Here is an 18,057-nt window from a genome sequence, read left to right on the forward strand (position 1 = left end):
CACTAGAACCCGGGTGACCATGGGTGTATCGTCCTGATTTATATTTTTGGTATTATAACATTTAGCTGCATTTGGCTACACTGCATCTATTAACCAAGGCTTACCTGTGGCATTACAGACTAGTGATGAAATTACATCACCTACTGTTTGCATCAGGAGTTGAGACTTGGTATTCATTTTCTGGTTACTTAAGAAGCAGGTAACATTAAACAGCTCCTGGAATGACCTCCAGTGTAATTCGATGTTAATTCAGCGTTTCTGAATATTGATAAGGCTTGTCGACATGAAATTTACCCCTTTCATGCGTAGCCAGTTAACTACCACCTGCCGTAAATTGATCCCTTTTTTAATTCATGAGATGCTAGACATGTTTTTCTTTTTCAATAAAAACATTATAAAATTGTAAAAAAGAACACTTTACAAACATCTATAAAAACACACTTAATTTGCTTAAAAAAACAATCTATAAATTAAGGACTGATATTAACTTGATCAACACAAAGTCCCTTAAGAATGTGCAAAGAACTGATTATGATTAGGTAAAGACCTATTAAGTACAGCTTTTGAGCATGTCCCCATAAGCACGATGTCCCCATAAGCCTCAGGTCCAGGCAGAGCGCGGCCGTCCCCTGATCTGTAAATTCAGAGAGAAAGAAAAAAAGGGATCACACACTTCCTTTTTTCGAAATGTTTTGTTTAACCCTACTTCTGTCCTGCGGTTCACATTTTCAGAGTGGTGCGATTATTTCTTGAAAGCTTTTTAACTACTGCAACTGAGTCTTCACGCTGGTTTTTAATCTGAGTTAAGTAGCGATGCCAAACTCTACAGCTAAGCTTTAGCCATTGCCATATTTCTGTGGAGGAATTCTACTTTAGTGTTTTTCACATGAGGTGAGTAGTACGTTAACACATTTTTTAACAGAGAACAAAACCACATTTCATCATTGGTGGTCAGTAGGGGTGTAGAGTATAGTGGTAAGAGAGGGGCGTAGCGAGTTGTGGATAGTAGTGGTTAGTGGGGGTGTATTATGTTGTGGTTAGTAGGAGTGTAATCGTGTCCCTCACCCTCTCCTGGTAACCGTGCTGGGCCATCCTCTGGGTCTCCAGCTGCACCCGCTCCTCCTCCATCTTTAGCGCTGCTTGCTCCTCCTTCTCCTCCTGCTCCCGCATTCTCTCCTCCTCCCATTGCTCTCTGCGCCGCGTCTCCACCTGTGGAAGCACACACACACACACAAATACACTACTGCATCAGATTCATATGGGCAATGTGTAAATGTTTGCTACACATACTACATGTATACACAAAATAATTATTTATTTTTTCAAGTTCAATCTCTTCTCTACAACCCCTTAGAAGTCCACTTAAGCGTCTCCCCTACCTGTGCATTGATCTCCTGCATACGTGAGGTCTTCTGGCCCTCCTGCTCCTCCTGCTGCTGGAGTCGGCTAAGGCGCTCCTGCTCCAGCTGCTCGATCAGCTCCTCGCGCCTCTGCAGCGACTCCTCCTGGGCCTGCCGGTTCTCCTGCATCTTCAGCTCCAGCTGTTGCTGACGCTCCGACAGAACCTTCCAGGGGGGAAGAAATTAAATAACTTGACCTACGAACCCATCATAGTTTTATTTACTATTTCTTTTCTAAGACATTCAGTCACTGAAAGGCGGCGACGGACTGAGAAAAAAAGGAGCAAGTCCTCACCTCCTGCATGAGCCTCTCTCTGGCTCTCTTCTCTCTCGCCCACTCTGCCTCTCTCTTCTCCCACATCCGCTGGGCCTCCTCACTGTTGGAGCATAGCATATTAGTGGCTCATCTGAACATTTATATATTCAAACAAACACACACACACACACACACAGAAAGGTGTATGTTTATCTGTGTGTGTGAGTGTATATAAAAATAAATATATAAACAATCAGGGACAGGTGTTCACAGGAGCAAGGACCATAGGGCACTTTTCAAGAGCAAAGGTAGCGTAGCGTGAATTTAAAAACGACAGACCTGACCTGATCCCCCCCAGACCTGATCTCTCCTCTATGAGAGACCCCCCCCGCTCCGCATCTCCTATGCGCTCACCTGTAGAGGATCTCATACTCTGCCTCCCTCTGTTTCTCCAGCAGCAGCTGCTCCTCCAACACACTCTTCATCCAGGCGGCGTCGGCCACAGCCCTCTCTCGCCGGGCACTCTCCAGCGTCTCCTCCTGCTGCTGGGACTCCATCAGCGCCGCAAGCATGCGCCGGTCCGATTCCTGCAGCAGACCAGAGATTCCAGATAAAATGTCAGCTGTGGGATTTTCAGTCAAAACTACAAGTACTCTTTACAGGCGCCACGAAAATCCAAAACAAATCCCAACACTAACCCCACCCATAGTCCTAATGAATGCATTTTCCATGACTAGCTAGCTCCAAGCACTACAAGACCAGGGCCAATGGGCCAATGAACAAACATTTCCTACATGAGTAGCACCACTAGATATATGCATACTATTAGTCCTTATTATAAAACAATTGGGTTCTATCGCTTTATTTAGCTGTTTCTGATTGGACGAGAGACGTTCCATGAGTTGGATTATCCGTCAACATACCAACAGTTTGGGACTTTTCACAGCTAATAATAAATTCACTCCGCGATGAAATATTCGCGTTGAAGATAACCGTTAATTAAAAATTCCAAACCAAGACGTTGACAATGGAACTGTTGCGGAAAAACCATGGCGAAATAAACCATTTTGAATCAATAACTTCGTGTTGCGGCCTCGGTGGCTACGGCCGAACACCACCCGTGGGATTATCCCTTACCTACCCCACTCCCACTCGTGCTATATTGCTTAAGTATATTTAGACCTATAAATCTCTATGTCTATGTTAAGTCTCAAGACTTGATATATACTCTGAAATGAGCCCCGAAACCTCATCCTAACAATGTTCCAAAATGTATAGCCTACACCTTTGCATATGCTCCTAACTCCATTTGCTCAATCTGCTGCTCAAAAGACTTGCCTCACCAATCATCCAACTCGACTAAAACATTGCCACAGAATGGTGCTGAGCAAATGTAACAAATGTAACATGACTACTACACTTTTACAGCAGTATTATCAGCATTGTTTTCTCAACACTGGTGGTCCACAGGATGCGGATGCAGCTCCAGGTCTACAGTGTGTTCCAGTGCAGTGAATTCCCACAGGTAAACCCAGGCCACTCACCAGCTCCTCCTGCACCTGCTGTGCCCTCCTCTTCAACTGGGTGCGATACTGCCGTGTCAGGAACCGCCTAAAACAGACACACACAAGGACAGAGAGAGTCAGGTTTCAGCTCCAGGTGTGCTGTATGAAAAGCAATCTGCCGTGCAGATACAAATTTGTGTGTAATGACATAATTAGTGCATAAATGACTTAATGCCTTAATTAGAGCTTACATTATGAAGACATACTTTTGTGGGAGCTACTTGCGCACAACAAAAATCAAACCCATCTCCTTAATGTTGCTAAGCGACAATTAAGTCCCCTGTTGTGGACGCTTTCAGAGAACTTGACTGTCCACATTCCACACGTCTCGTACCCAAGATTGGATTTCTTCCTGTCCTCCTCAGCCTTCCTCCTCTCATGCTCCATCCTCTCCACCTCCCAGTGCTGGGCCAGCAAGGCCTCCTGCTCCTCCTTCAGATGCTTTGCCTGGAAGGAGACGCACAATGCAATATGATGAGGTACTTGTCATCATCATAGTCCTCATTTATTTCATATTTTTAAATCCAGTTCCAGTTTTCTTAGATCCTCGTTTTTAAGATAACATCGTGTACGACTCTAAATCGTCTTTTATATTTCATGTATACATTTATTTCATGAATATACTGTATATGTCTTTCTAAATTCATAAATTCATTCATTTTAATGTGTTCATATAAACATACATACATACATTCATTCTATAATTAATTCTAAACACATGTATAAATAAGCAAATATGTTTGAGAGAAAAGCAAATACGGATGGCTGAGTGTATATGCTATACAGTGTGCTCAGACACTCACTTCAACCTAGTCAAAGCATCACAATTAAGGTAGTGCACCATGTGGATGAAATATCTGACCAGATGGCCCTGTATCTGCACCCCAGATTACCCAGCATATGGCTCTGCCAGCGTGAACATAATGCTGAGGCCATGCTTTCTGTCCAAATGGCCTCGAGGTGTGAAGACAGAGCTGATAACAGCTCCTCTCCTATCTTATCTCTGCTCACCTCCTCCTCTCTCAGTTTCAGCTCCTCCATCTGCTGGCGAAGGTCTTCGGCTCTCATCTTCTCCTCCTCTTTCCTCTTCTCCTCAGCCTTCTTCATTCTCTCCAGAGCCTCCCGTCGTGCCCGCTCGTATTCGTTCTCGAAGCGCCTCTGCTCCACCTGGGCCTTCTCCTTATGCTAAGAGTCAGGTAAGAAAGAGAAGAAAATTGAAAAGTGTCTGACCTTCCCATTCATTAATTCCTTTGGATTGGCACAAGGACCTGGCTCTGTGAAACAAAACAAGTCATGGCACTTAAGAGCATTAAAGTGTTAAAGTCTTAAAATGTGGTTTAATTTCACCTTGAGTACCTTGTAATCAAACCTTGACTCTCAATCAACAAGCTCTCACATGGATGAAACTCTACATCCTAGGCGGCCATGTAATACTGCGTGTTAACGTTACCTGTTGCTTCTCCTCCTGCTGCAAATGCCATTGGTCCACAACATGATCTTTATGCAAAGCCGACTCGACCTGTGAACACAAGCAAATCGCAGGGATGAAGACTCAGACGAGATGGTGAGACGGTGATGTGAAAGCCAGTTGGACAGAGAGGAAAGGCTCAGGTTTGCAGGGTGCGCACGGAACAATCACATCACACCTATTAACTTCCAGATCAAGTCTACACCGTGAACTCCATTAACTCCCAGATCAGGCCTCTCTATTTACCACCTCTCCTCCTCAGATATCACTTAATGTGTCTAAAATGTTCAGAGGTTTGGTTTAACTGTTTAGCCTGGTTTATAAACTGTGGCTGGCAAATTACCAATCCACATATTTGCTATCCCGAATAGCAAATATGTTGTTGACAGATCAAGTTGATAAAATATTTTTTTATAGCAACAGGAGCTTGATGAGCTACTAGGCTGCACTAACTACATGGTAGCTGATATGACATAATACTCCTCACTGCTAAAGAAAAGAAGTGTTCTGTCTGTTGGCCAGAAGCCATCACAACCAACCTTTCTCAGTTCAGGGTTGTTTTCCTTCCAGTGTTCCCTCAGCAACTCCTGAGCAAGCTGTGGTACCCAGAGTGAAAGAACTGTCAGACATCACAGGGAAACTAAGCAGTATGACTATTTACTCAGAGAAGACAGTTTGCCTCTAGGCTCTCCACCATGAAAAAGGACTCTATGATCACAGCACAGCACCTTTTTCCTTCGCTCCTCCCGGGCAGATCGGAGGCTTTCCGTCTTCTCTGCGAGATAACTGGTCAGGGCACTCCTATCTGGAACGACCTGTCTGAGCTCAGCCTCCAGCATGTCCCTCTCCTCCTGCAGCATCACTCTCAGACGCTCCCTCCGCTCCTCCACACTGCGTTTCTTCTCCTCTTGCAGGCGCTCGCGGTTGAATGAACTCATGCTGTAGATGTATATGAGGAGTTCAAGAAAGAGATACAACTAGATAATAAGCCTGAAATGTTTTTTGAAACAGAGTAAGTATAATATTAATATCACACAAGGTAGGTCCAGCTGTCAAATCAAGTATCATAATATTGTAGATTAATGGATTTCTATTTGGGATATTTTCAAACATGGAGATGTCTGTCTTCAAGCAAGGACAACTATGTCTGTGACTGCGACAACTGTAGAAAAATACTTCAAATAGTTCATTAATAATAATTCACTATCAATAGGGAGTGACAGCAACCTCACCTCTGTTCGTATGACTGACGGGAGCTCCAGTATGCCTGCTTGCTGGTCCGGACGTCTTGTTCTTTGAGGTACTTGGAATGGAGCTGCCATTGCTGTCGCCAGTGGGCCTCTTGTTCCCGTTGCCGTACCATTTGCCTCTCTAGAGTCCTCACACGACTCGGCCAATGAGCAGTAAGCGTTGGCAAAGCCATGGTCCTGGTTTCAGATATAAGCGAAGTCAACACTATGCTACTGATTTAAAGCTATTTCGTGCAAGCATTAGCCATGTTTATTATGGGTATTGACCAAATATGATCCTTTGAAACATCACTAGTGTATCAACAAACACATATGTTCAGCTAACGTTACGTTAGATTGCTATGAGTCCTTCCTAGCCAACGTCAGCCAGCAAGCTTAACAGACCATCATAATTGCTCGTAGTGTAATGTTAGTGGATAAACTTATCCACAAAAGTTAAAAAATTCTCACCTCTTGACAAACAAGCTGGTTAATATAATTAAGGACGTTTGATTCGAGGCATAGGTCGATGAACGTCCAATAACGCGTAATGTTGTTGTGCTGAATACAGTTGAGTCTTGGCAGAGAAGCTTTCAAAAAGTGGCTTCCTGTTTCTCTTGGTTACGAATACTACGGCAAATCGTAAGACTCAAAAGGGATTTTATATTCGCAAAACAAGTCCCATTGCACTTGTACCAGGTAAAATCGTATTACTTTACTTTAATTAATTCTGATCATACATTCCCAAAAATCTAAATCTATCCTGCGTCAAAGACCTTTGATTGTGTGGTGGAATAATGTATAAATCTTTATTTCAGACGCCAAGTTCCATATAAAATAACAGACATACAACTACTAAAAAGAGAAAAAAAAAACTTAAAGATACAACAAACATAATACAGTGCATTTATAAAGTATGAAGACTTTTGTGCTAAGTCGTCTTAAGTTCGAGGTAAATCGATAGCAGCTCTTTATAGGGTTGACCAGAGCCTCATATAGTAGGTACAGTTTTCAGGCTTGTCCAGTGGACACATGAAACAGTAGGCTACATCAATTTTCTCAAGAGCACCTCACAGGTTGGTACGTGCTACACACAAACAACTACAGCACTATGCCACCTAGGCACATAAGGCAGCAATCTAAAAGCATCATTGTAAGCTACTTTCAGTCTCTTTATACTCCTATTCCTGTTATTAGACCACAAATGAGCAGTGTACAATGGAGTTATGTAGGTTCTAAACAACAGGGAACATTTAACTGAATCTGAGCACATAGAAAACTTCCTTAGTAACATATTGGCCTTAGAATATATTTTACAGCACTGTCGATATATATTGTTGTCATCTGTCCAATCATCAGAAATGAAATGGCCTAGATATTTTATTTCCTCACAAACACCAAGGGGACTGCCAGATAAATAAAAGGTAGGGAAGGTTAATTTCCTGTCCTGGTTACTTCTGACTATCATTATGTGGCTTTTCTTTGCATTGTATTTTATATCATTATCTATGCCATACTGAGAGCACACCCTCAGCATCTGTTGTAGCCCAGCACTATATGAGCTGAGAAAGACCAAAGTATCTGCGTACATCAGATGATTGACAATAGATTCACCTACAAGACAGCCTGTATTTGTCTTATTCAGCTGGCTTGATAAGTCGTCCATAACATTAAACAAAAATGGGAGATAAAATTCCTCCTTGTAAACTTTATAAATAGTTATTCAAGACAAAAGCTTTGGAAGCATCAATAAAGCATAAAAATACAGATGAATTAAGACTTGTATACCTAGAGACAATCTCCTTCAGAACATAGATACAGAGATCAGTACCATGTTTTCTTTTTAAAACCAAACTGATTGTCAGCAGTCAGAACATGCATTTCCAATTTCATTAAAAGAATAATCTCAAACACTTTAGACAAGATACTGGCTAATGCAATGGGTCGATAGTTTTGTTTATGCTGTTCAGTTTACCAGCCTTATCTTTAAGAACAGGCACTAATAGCACTGACATAATAGAGTTCGGTAGAACACCATGAACCATAACTCTAGTAAGACACATGGCTAGTAATGGACTGAGTCTATAACTGGCATTTTTTAGATGCTCTGCAGAAATGCAAGCCATACCACAACTTTGTTGTTGTCTAGCATGTGGACGGAATCATAGATATCCACATGATCTATCATGTCTGCAGAGAGACCTTTATATTCATAATCAATTCTAACTGTGTTACTACACAATTAAATAGTTTACTGTAATGCTCACGCCATAGATCAGCAATCTTCTCTGGACAACTAACCCCCTCGATATCAGACGGGAAGGGAGTACCGTTATTATTTATGATCTTGACCTCCTTCCAGAAGTCAGTAAGATTGTTATTCTGCATCTTTCTGGCCAGCAAGTCTGCTCTTATTGTGTTTTCATTTTTCTTAATAAAACTAAGTGCATATTTAAATCTAGCATTTGTGAGTTTTTTGTTATCACGCAACACTCCCTGTCTGGGTCTGCCTGCCTCTGACCAGAGTCTAAAGGCCTCTCTAACAGCAGCATGTTGCTCAGACACAAACTCATTCCAGCCAGGCCTTATGTTAGGGACCTTACTCTTGTGATTAATAAAAGGTTCACTGGAAGCATAAAGACATTTGACAATATCATCAAACATGGCACAGAGCTTTTCAGCATGATGTTTATCCCTGCAGTTCATATCTGTGCACATTAGGGTATCCCTAGGCAATTCAACATCACTGAGTAAGCTGTTAGTTAATAGATGATCTTGAGGGAGCAGCATTACCATTGTTGGCCAGCAGGGGTACACTCTCAACATGTAGCAGCATAGCAACTGGTATGTGATCAGTGGTGGCCAGCCCATAACATATCTCTATACTTTCCAGAAAGTCATGAGCATCGGCTGTCACAATATGGTCTAGCCAGGAAGTTGTGTGCCACGCTTCACTTATATAGGTTAAACTTGTATTAGGCAACAAAGCTTCACTTGATATAATTAACTTAGTTTCATTACTGCTGCAGATGTTTTGCGAATAAAAAGATTTATCTGACATGTCAGCATTAAAATCACCCATGACACAGACACAAGATGAGCTGTTGTCCTCTATGAACGACTGAATAAAAGCCAACCTGTCAGAAATTCATCCTATAATGATCATAGGATTCATATGGTGTGTACACATTTTCTTTTCATTATGATTAAACTCCAACCAAATAGCCCAGTCAACATTAAGACACACCACCTTCACCATTGGGTCATATTTTATGTTCCACAGTATAGCTACACAGTATAGCTACTAAATCCAGATCAAACACCACAAAGATGATTTAGTTTCTTAGTTTAGTTTAGAAGTTCTGGATTATGGACTTCCTTAGGCGGATAGATTTTTTATAGGAGAGGGTTGCTTGCACCTGTACGGAAAAAGCACATTGTCCTCTTTAGCGTTGGAAATGCATCCATTAAAAGGTCAATTGTGGCGTGACACAGGTGTCAAATTCACGTCTCAGTAGGCGTATCACCTAACTTGATCATGTTGTCAAGGTTTAAAACATAATTTTCTTCATTGAGTGGTTCATTTTTGATTACACACAGTCAATTAATAAAATGAGAGGTACATGGGCTAGCCTATTACAATTTAACGTTTAAACGTTTTGGTGACCATGCATGAGGGATCTTCATGGTTTCGGTTTAGGGATAGGCCTATAGCCATGCCATCTGAGTAAAATTCTCCTAGGCCCACTAGATTATTTCCAAACACTGTTAATGACTGAAGAATATAATAATCAAGTGCCTTGTATTAATATATTCCTTATATGAATCATGTGCTTATGAAAGCAGGAGCATGGCTTTTCTCTCTGTGTGTAACTAGAATATTAAGTGCCACTTAGTCTGCATATGAACAAGAGCATGTTTAGACCAGAGGAGATAAGAAGGGAACTGTGCTTCTTCCGACTGAGCAAAACTGCCATCCTTGCAAGACAGTGAGCCTCAGACGTGAGAAATCCACCACGTTGTTATGCCTGCTGAAAATTAAACTTCTGACTATATAAACCTTGTGTGATGGGTTTATCATTGCCTTCACTTTCAGCCTTGTGCTGGGAGGGGAGCCCGATTGCAATTGTTTTTGTTTGTCTCTTAATACATGCAGCAGTTCCGGAGTCCTGATGTAACTAGGGTGAATTTTCACCTACTGTAGTCTTATTGCTATAGTTTTCTAACCCAGGCAATAGATTTCACCTCTTCAATACTTAAGTAAATATTTTGAATTATAATGCATGCATTGACTACCTTTTAAGCTACTGTCTCATTTTAAATAAGCCTACATTTTTAGAAGCAAAATATGTAAATGTTCAGTGTCAGCATCCGACTGTCTGTTATTTATGTTACATTGTGTAGAAAAGAGACTTTTGTCCCGCCTCCTCGCATATGATTGGCTATCCCTCACCCACTTGTGGAAACTGGCATGCCGTCTGCCGCTGGCGTTGTAGTCAGCTGCTTAGATTCCTGCGAGTTCTCTGGAGTCCGCCGTTTCGGGTTTTCGCTCCATCACTGTTTTCTGGGCTACGTCGTTTTGGAGCCTAGTTGACGCTGTCACTGTGCTCTGTCAATAATGGCTTTACTGTTAGAGCACCAGTTCAGACAACTTCCATCCGACAAGCAAGTGGAAACTCGACCGTTTTTGGAATCAGTGTCATATCTTCCGCCATTTTTTGGTAAGTTCCCTGACGAAACTACAATGTTAGCTGTGATGTGTTGGGCTTTGAGTCATGTCATGAGACACAGACGACCCCCATCCGTGGGGAGTTGACTAGTCCGTTAGTAAAGATCATAACGTAGAAATACGTTTCTGGAGATATTTGACATTAGAAGGTGAGGTTGACAGAGCATGCGACGTCAGTCGAGTTAATTTGATCTTAATTGCAGGCGTGAATTAACTCATCCACTCTAGCACAGCAAGCGAGAGACCCTGGTATGTTGGACATCTGGGTAGACTACTTGAGCGCAGTGGTTCATATAGGCTATAGGTAGAAGGGGCAGAATCACAACCCTTCACCCTGAACTTAACTGTGTGGTTTTTGAAAGAAATGGACTTGATTTAGTTAAGTGTCTTTGGACAGGGATTTCCCCCCATCCATGATTAAAACTTTCCTCTGACAGAAGGTGGCTATCCATCAAAACACTGTGGGGCGAAAACAATTATATGCTGCAAGGGGTCAATTTTGTAATGGTTCAAATTTCTCCCTCCCAAGCAGGCAACAAGCCTTTTTGCATGCATAATTTAATCACCTGCCCCCGATTTTAAGTTGAGAAAATTGATTAGTGTGGTGTTGAGTTGCCTCTATCTATTCATAGATAAGGAGGTGTGGTGAGACTCCTTTGTTGAAGCATTCATTGAGTAATAATATCCTGGAAAAGGCCACAATGCCAATGGGGTTGTTCCGATTAGCCAGCATACTAAGTGTTTAATCTTTGTTTCAAGTCAACACACTGACACATCTCAACACAACTGGACAAAGTAAAAACAGTAGTTTTTGTTTTGACTAAGGTAGGTTACACTAGGAGGTCATATGAAATAGGCACTCCACATATGCAATACTAGAATGGTGATGTTTAGCTCAAACTCGATGTGTGTTGCTCACATACATTTATTCAAAACACAAACAAGAGGACTAGAACAGAGAAGAAACCCAGCCTTATGTCATTTGTAAATAGAGAATCTGTCAGTTTTCTTTCTTTCGATTCATGGGTGGCTGTGTGAATATGGCTCATGGAGGCCAAAACGAAGAGACAAAAGCTAAAGTACAAAGAGGTGTTGCCATAAACACAGGCCATTCAGTTCTTTGTAACTAGAGACGCTACCCACACGTAGCCTGTGATTACAATATACTGCTTGCTGAGAGGGGTGGTGCCCTGGTGCTGGTGCTCATAGAGTACCCAACTCCAGCATCGACCCCACCTGTGGAGCCAAACTGTCCGTCTGCTATCGCTTTATCCCCCCCCCCCCCCCCCCCCCCCCCCTCCCCCAAGGTCTAGCTGGTGGCTTTTACCACTGAAAGCAATTACTTAGAGTGCAGCTCATGTCAGTCCTCAGTGTTATTCATTTGTGGTCAGGTAAATTGACTGATTAAATACTAATCTAAAATTACATTTCCAATGAGATGCACTGTAATTATCCACAAAAAGTTTTACCATTTCCATCCCCCGGCATTCAGTGCTACTCACATTGTTCATTGTTGTAGTTTTATTTATAATGTTTTGAAACGAAGATTAGCTATGCACTTATTTAGATAATGCCTATTGAAATAGTATTTTTCTTATTGAAATGGCATTTTTTAGAAACGTACAAAGCTTTTGGAATGAATATTACAATGTTGTCCAGAGAGAATGGAAACGGATTGCTATCAACTCTGATATCCTCTCGGATGATAGTATTTCCTGTGATACACTAAACTGTTTGGTATAATGTCAAGATCTGATTAAAATTTCATGAGAGGCATTGGTGCTTTCAGAAATCTGTCTTGCTCTCTAAGCGTACTCAATTATTTACCCTTCCTCTTTTTGAAAGCTGGAAATGTCATAGGTCACATGGAGGTCCTTCAGCACTGGGCCTCGTTTCCCGAACGCGCACTTAGCCTAAAAAGCACTTGAAATCGCTCGTAAGAGGATTCCTACGTTGCAGACGGGTTTCCCAACGCCACACTTAGCTTAAGTGTATCTTTCATTGAGAGGAATTCTACGTGTGGTCAGGACCAGTAGTAACTTCACACTTAGCGATGTAATCCACCAGGGGCGTCGTTCGACCGTCGTTCGGAAGAAACAGGAATTAAAAAAAAAAAACATGGCTACTTGAAGCGAGGAATATTTTACATGAATAAAGCTATCTACACAACTTTTTATATGTTTATAATGACTCGGTTTGATCGGAAATGTGCTACGCGACCAATGCAGAGTATTTAGGTCTTGACTGAAGCTTTCAAACAGTAGTTTGATGGCACATTTAGCGCTTATGCCACCACTCCATTGGCTTATATGGTAGCGTCTAGCTAGATGGTTGTATATGTAGAAGAAATCCAAACGATGTTTCTGTGTATAGCACATCATGAGAATGTCATTGTTTCACCTGCCTATTCCCATCAAAATAGAAATAAAGAATATTGAGTATTTGAAAATAAAGATTAAGCTATACAAAACTAGTGCATTGCCCGTAGGAATTATGCATTCTGTAGTGTTAGCAGACGTAGGGCTGTTGGGTAGTGTAATGGCAAGACATATTTGCACTCCACATAGGTACAGGTTACACTGAAGTATTATTGTGATGCATGTTTCCTTTTCATTAAGAAATGTGTTAATGGTAGCCTTTTTGGAGAGTTACCAACAAATAAAGTTTGAGATTATGTAGTGGATGCAGTTGAATATACTGTAGATGTCAACGTTGCTGTCTAAACTATAAACTAAATGTCATAAAGAAAGACATTATTTAAAATGAAGTTATGGTTGAAATAGGATCACTTCTTTATTGTAAGGGTAAGTGTAGGGCAAGAATGGTCATGCAGTTGGACTCAAATGTAGGTTAATTTTATTGAATGTATGTAGCCTACTGTACTGTATGACTTTGATGATGCTAGCTTTGACAGCCCACTCTCAGACAGATCGTAATAAATGTCCTTACAATGGGAACACAGTTTAAATAGGCTTCTCTGCTGGAGATGGCGTTACTATCCCCGCCCCGAATTTAGTGCACATTGCACGTTCGATGCACGCATAGGCTAGCTAATTTCACAGCAATTAACGTAAACAGGTTAACCTGACGTAAACAGCTCCTAAGAGCTACTTAAGAACTCGTGCACGTTGCGCTCGTGCACCTGACTTTAAGTTGATGGTTGGGAAACGCACGTAAATACAAAGTGCTACTTAGTGTACGATGTCGCGAAAATCCACGTAGGCCGTTAAGATACATCGTTATCGGGAAACGAGGCCCTGACCAGTAAGGTTAATTGGCCTGATATGATTTAGTAAATCATTACTTTCCATATAGAAATGAATACTGGTTATTATAATAAATGTGTATAATCTGTGTAATATATAATGTATAATATAATATTCATATTAGAAAAAAACATTTCTCTATATCCCCCCAAAAAAGTAATATCAGCAGTATTGTACATTACTTTAACAACAACTAATGTTTCATGTTTTATGTCTTCTCTACTAGATCTCCTCGGCTCCACAGTTTTTGCCCCAATCAAGGCTGATATTGCTGGCAACATCACAGTAAGTGCAATACCTCCACCTCTTGGCCAAACTGATGGCTCTTTGAACCAGTACAGACATCTCATTAGAAAATGTGATTTTTTTTTTTATTCATTTAAGCAATTATTGTGGTTATATTACTCTTTCAGAAAATTAAAGCTGTCTATGAGAGCAACCCAAGCAGATACAAAACACTTCAACACATTCTGGATGCAGAAAAGGAGATGCATGGATCTGAGTGGCCAAAAGTAGGAGCTACTCTGGCCCTCATGTGGCTGAAAAGGTATCTTACATTTTTTTTTTTTTAAACTGCATAGACTTAAGTGCAAACATTCAGTGTTCTGTGTGGCAAGTATCCAGATTTGTTTTCTTTCACTTTGCGTGCCAGGGGTCTCCGGTTCATCCAGGTTCTCCTCCAGAGTTTAGTGGACGGGGAGAAAGATGAGAACAACCCTAACCTCATCCGTGTCAATGCAACCAGAGCCTATGAAATTTCCTTGAAAAAGTACCACGGCTGGTTAGTTCAAAAGCTTTTTAAGGTAATACATTAATCTAATTCAGTTATTCAATTCAGATCGACAATGGGAAGTGCTAAGAGCATAACCTCCTTATAAGGTTTACCAGTCTGTTAGTGTTTATGGCTCTGTTGTGTTTTATGGTCTATTATATAAAATTATAATATTATATATATAAAATCTGACCATTATTATTATTATACGTATCTATGGTTCTTGACTGTAGGCCGCACTATACGCTGCTCCATACAAGTCAGACTTCTTGAGGGCTCTCTCAAAAGGCCGAGAGGTCAAAGATGACGACTGCCTGGAGAAGGTGCGCCAGTTCCTGGTCAACTTCACTGCCACAGTGGATGCCGTTTATGAGATGTACACGAAGATGAATGCTGAGCTGGATTACACGGTGTGACTGCTGTATCCCCCCCCCCCCCCCCCTTTCTCTCTCAGATACACGCAACCATCTGGCCTTACCTCTCAGGTCATGCTTTCCCTTTGCTCTGAAGGCTGGTCTCTCTCAGAATTGCGGTTGGGAGGTTCATTATTATTATTTAATTTTGAATTATTTAATACTATTATCGCGTTGGTGAGTGGATGTGTTTGTGTGTGTGTGAGAGTGTATGTTACAGGGCACACACAAAATCTGTGTGTCGCAAAACTTATTCTAGTGCCTTAAGAGAATCTCTCTTTTTCTCCCACCAACCACCTGCCCATCACACCTAGGTTTTAGCTTTTTGATAACAATATTATGTCAGAATGGGTTAAATATTGGAATGGGTTTATCTGAACTCATATGATTTTATTTGACCTCAAACTTTAATGTTACAGTAAACTTACAAGTAATTAGGGCCAAGCATAGGCGTTGGTAACATGGCGGATACAATTATCAACATTTCAAACCCAAATTTTGTAATCATCTTTCCAGAAAGATGAATTGAAACCTTAAAATGTGAGTCCTTATATGACACAGTTCACTTATCATTATACAGAATGTAATAGGGCTATTCTTTCTATTAAATATTGTGATGGTTGACTAGCAACTATTTCAGGGAATGATAAATGTTCTATCAGTCACTACTCTACAACTGTTCATAAAAAAAAACTTGCATTTCTGATATCTTATCTAGATTTTAAGTATTCATCTTTTAAATGTATGAGCTATACCCCATGATAGGATAATCAACACTAATCATAACCTTTGAATAGCTCCTATGGTATTATACATTTACGACTTACTGAAGAATGAATGCCAAAACAACTAATTCTAGTTCATATATGTTATCTAATTTTCTTATAAGTACACGCTAACTCTGAAGTCAAGGGGAAGCAGAACAAACCAAAAGAACAGGTTGTCTCTTTTAAGTCCAAAATATATATTAATATCAATGTATTTATTGTATTTATTATATTTTTGATATTAAGTAAATACATTTATGCTTATTTATTATCACGAAACACTTTGCAAAACAAAGGACAAAGCACTGAGTAAATGCAAAACAAATATTCACTTGACTTTATTAGCAACTCATATTTATTTTCATTTATTCCAAATAAAAAGTGGATAACTACAGTTCTTGACAAACTATTTTATGATAAATATGATATACATCATTAAAGATACTTTTTCATATTTATTAAAGCTCTTGAAGTTTAATGTATTGTGTGATGCATAGGCAACCAAAAGGAAGACAAAATTGTACTTCACAGCTTTGAACAGAATGTTTGCTATAACTAAAGAAGGCTTTTTATGACTGAACACCCAACTGCATGAAAACAAAGGTAGACATTTTAGTTTAATACCATTTAATGGTTCCTTTACCAGGAGCAAACTTGTATTGTCTTGTTGTAAACTTGGTTGAGCTAATCAAAGTGTTACATTGCAGAAGCTATCCAACTGATTTTGTACTCTGAGTTGGATATTTTGCAAAACTGAGCATTACAACACTAGGGAGCTGCTACACAAGGGATGAGAAAACAATTTTCTATGGGGAAAAATGGCTAACAACATGCTTAACTAATGTTTCAATAACCTGGAGATAACAGAGGATAGACAAAGTGGGTTTCACACCAGTTCAGTCAATATATGAGATTCAGTTGTTGGCCAGAGACCAGCGTTAGGTCCTCAAAACAGTCCATGATCTCTGAATTTGCACAACATATCATTATGTATCAGAGAATGATTGATTGTGGATGTTGGGCGACAGATGCATAAATTAAGAGCTATTTGGCCTGCCTGTGGCCTGTGTTTGCTGTAACAGTAAAAAAGTTAGACTCGGAATATCCATGTAATGCATAACGTTGTAGACTTTACTCAGAAACTAACTATTGGATTGGGTTGCCTGGAATACATGGAGTCATAATGATCATTTGGGGACACAAATGGAAACCACAGCCGTTCCATGCATCTGAAATAATGCAGCATCTAATAATGACCTCAATTGAATTCTGTGGGGATAAATGTTCATCCTGACTGTAAAAATGAACTGTGCCTTAGCCAGGAGATAGACGAGTGATTTGTCTGAAAAACATGCTTATGTTTGTTAATTTGATATAAACCAGGAGAATCATTTTTGTCATATGACACTTATATATGACTATAACTTTTTGGAACTTCACCAAGTTCAGAGGGCATGGAAAGCAAGTAGATGTTAACTGCTTTTAACTTTTTCAGGCTTTGGCTGTATTTGAATTATTTTCGTTCAGTTCTCTTTCAGTGGTCTTATCTCCACAGAGATGAACCCAGAAAGTACTGTGTGGCCTCTAAAAAAAGTTAGTATTAGCAATTATATGAAAACAAACAAAGTAGATCTTTATTATCATTTATTCCCTGACAGGATGATTATTCCCGCAGCCCAGAACTCGTTTGAGTAAATACATTGACATAGAAGTAAATTATTTTGGGCAGTTTTCTTTGTGTTTTAAAAGCCTAACATAATGGTTACAGTAGAATCATTGTGTTTGTAGATCTGATTTATCACAATGACAGCAAGGTGATATTTATATAAACAAGGATATCCTCATAGCACTTCAGTATGCTGTGTGCCATTTTATTGTGTGTGTGTGATATGCTGTGAATGTTGTGTGGCTTGCTAGCTGTTTTGTTTGATGACACTGAAAGCAACTGCCTTAAATTCTGGACTGGGCTATGGTATGATGCATTACATATTTGTACTTTTTTTTTCACTGACTAAACGTTGAAACAACACTTCATTATATTATTCATTAATATGAAGCATTGACATTCGTGGTTAGGTAATGTTGTCAGTGTAAATAGTTTCTTTGAAGTGAATTTCAATGCAGGATGGATGAATGTTTTGTTTTAACTTGAAATTGTAATGTTTTGAAAATAAAATACTATTTTGTTTTAA

The 18,057-nt window shown here is 40.1% G+C and overlaps 2 protein-coding genes across 2 annotated transcripts; one reads left to right on the top strand and one right to left on the bottom strand.

Annotated features, from left to right (window-relative positions):
- Positions 1-601: 601 nt before the first annotated feature.
- On the bottom strand, positions 602-6,112 carry tchp (trichoplein, keratin filament binding; the record flags this gene model as incomplete). The annotated part of the gene is made up of 12 exons (XM_080852810.1): positions 602-634; positions 1,066-1,209; positions 1,380-1,565; positions 1,696-1,777; positions 2,071-2,243; positions 3,201-3,267; positions 3,556-3,668; positions 4,233-4,406; positions 4,672-4,740; positions 5,229-5,285; positions 5,418-5,628; positions 5,922-6,112. The coding sequence occupies 12 exons, from the start codon at positions 6,110-6,112 to the stop codon at positions 602-604; spliced, it is 1,500 nt and encodes a 499-aa protein (XP_080708936.1).
- A 4,424-nt stretch (positions 6,113-10,536) lies between these two features.
- On the top strand, positions 10,537-15,101 carry gltpa (glycolipid transfer protein a; the record flags this gene model as incomplete). The annotated part of the gene is made up of 5 exons (XM_080852811.1): positions 10,537-10,639; positions 14,140-14,198; positions 14,327-14,460; positions 14,566-14,716; positions 14,919-15,101. The coding sequence occupies 5 exons, from the start codon at positions 10,537-10,539 to the stop codon at positions 15,099-15,101; spliced, it is 630 nt and encodes a 209-aa protein (XP_080708937.1).
- Positions 15,102-18,057: the final 2,956 nt, after the last annotated feature.

This window comes from Sprattus sprattus (assembly GCF_963457725.1).
Source record: "Sprattus sprattus genome assembly, chromosome: 15".
Taxonomy (NCBI): Eukaryota; Metazoa; Chordata; class Actinopteri; order Clupeiformes; family Clupeidae; genus Sprattus; species Sprattus sprattus.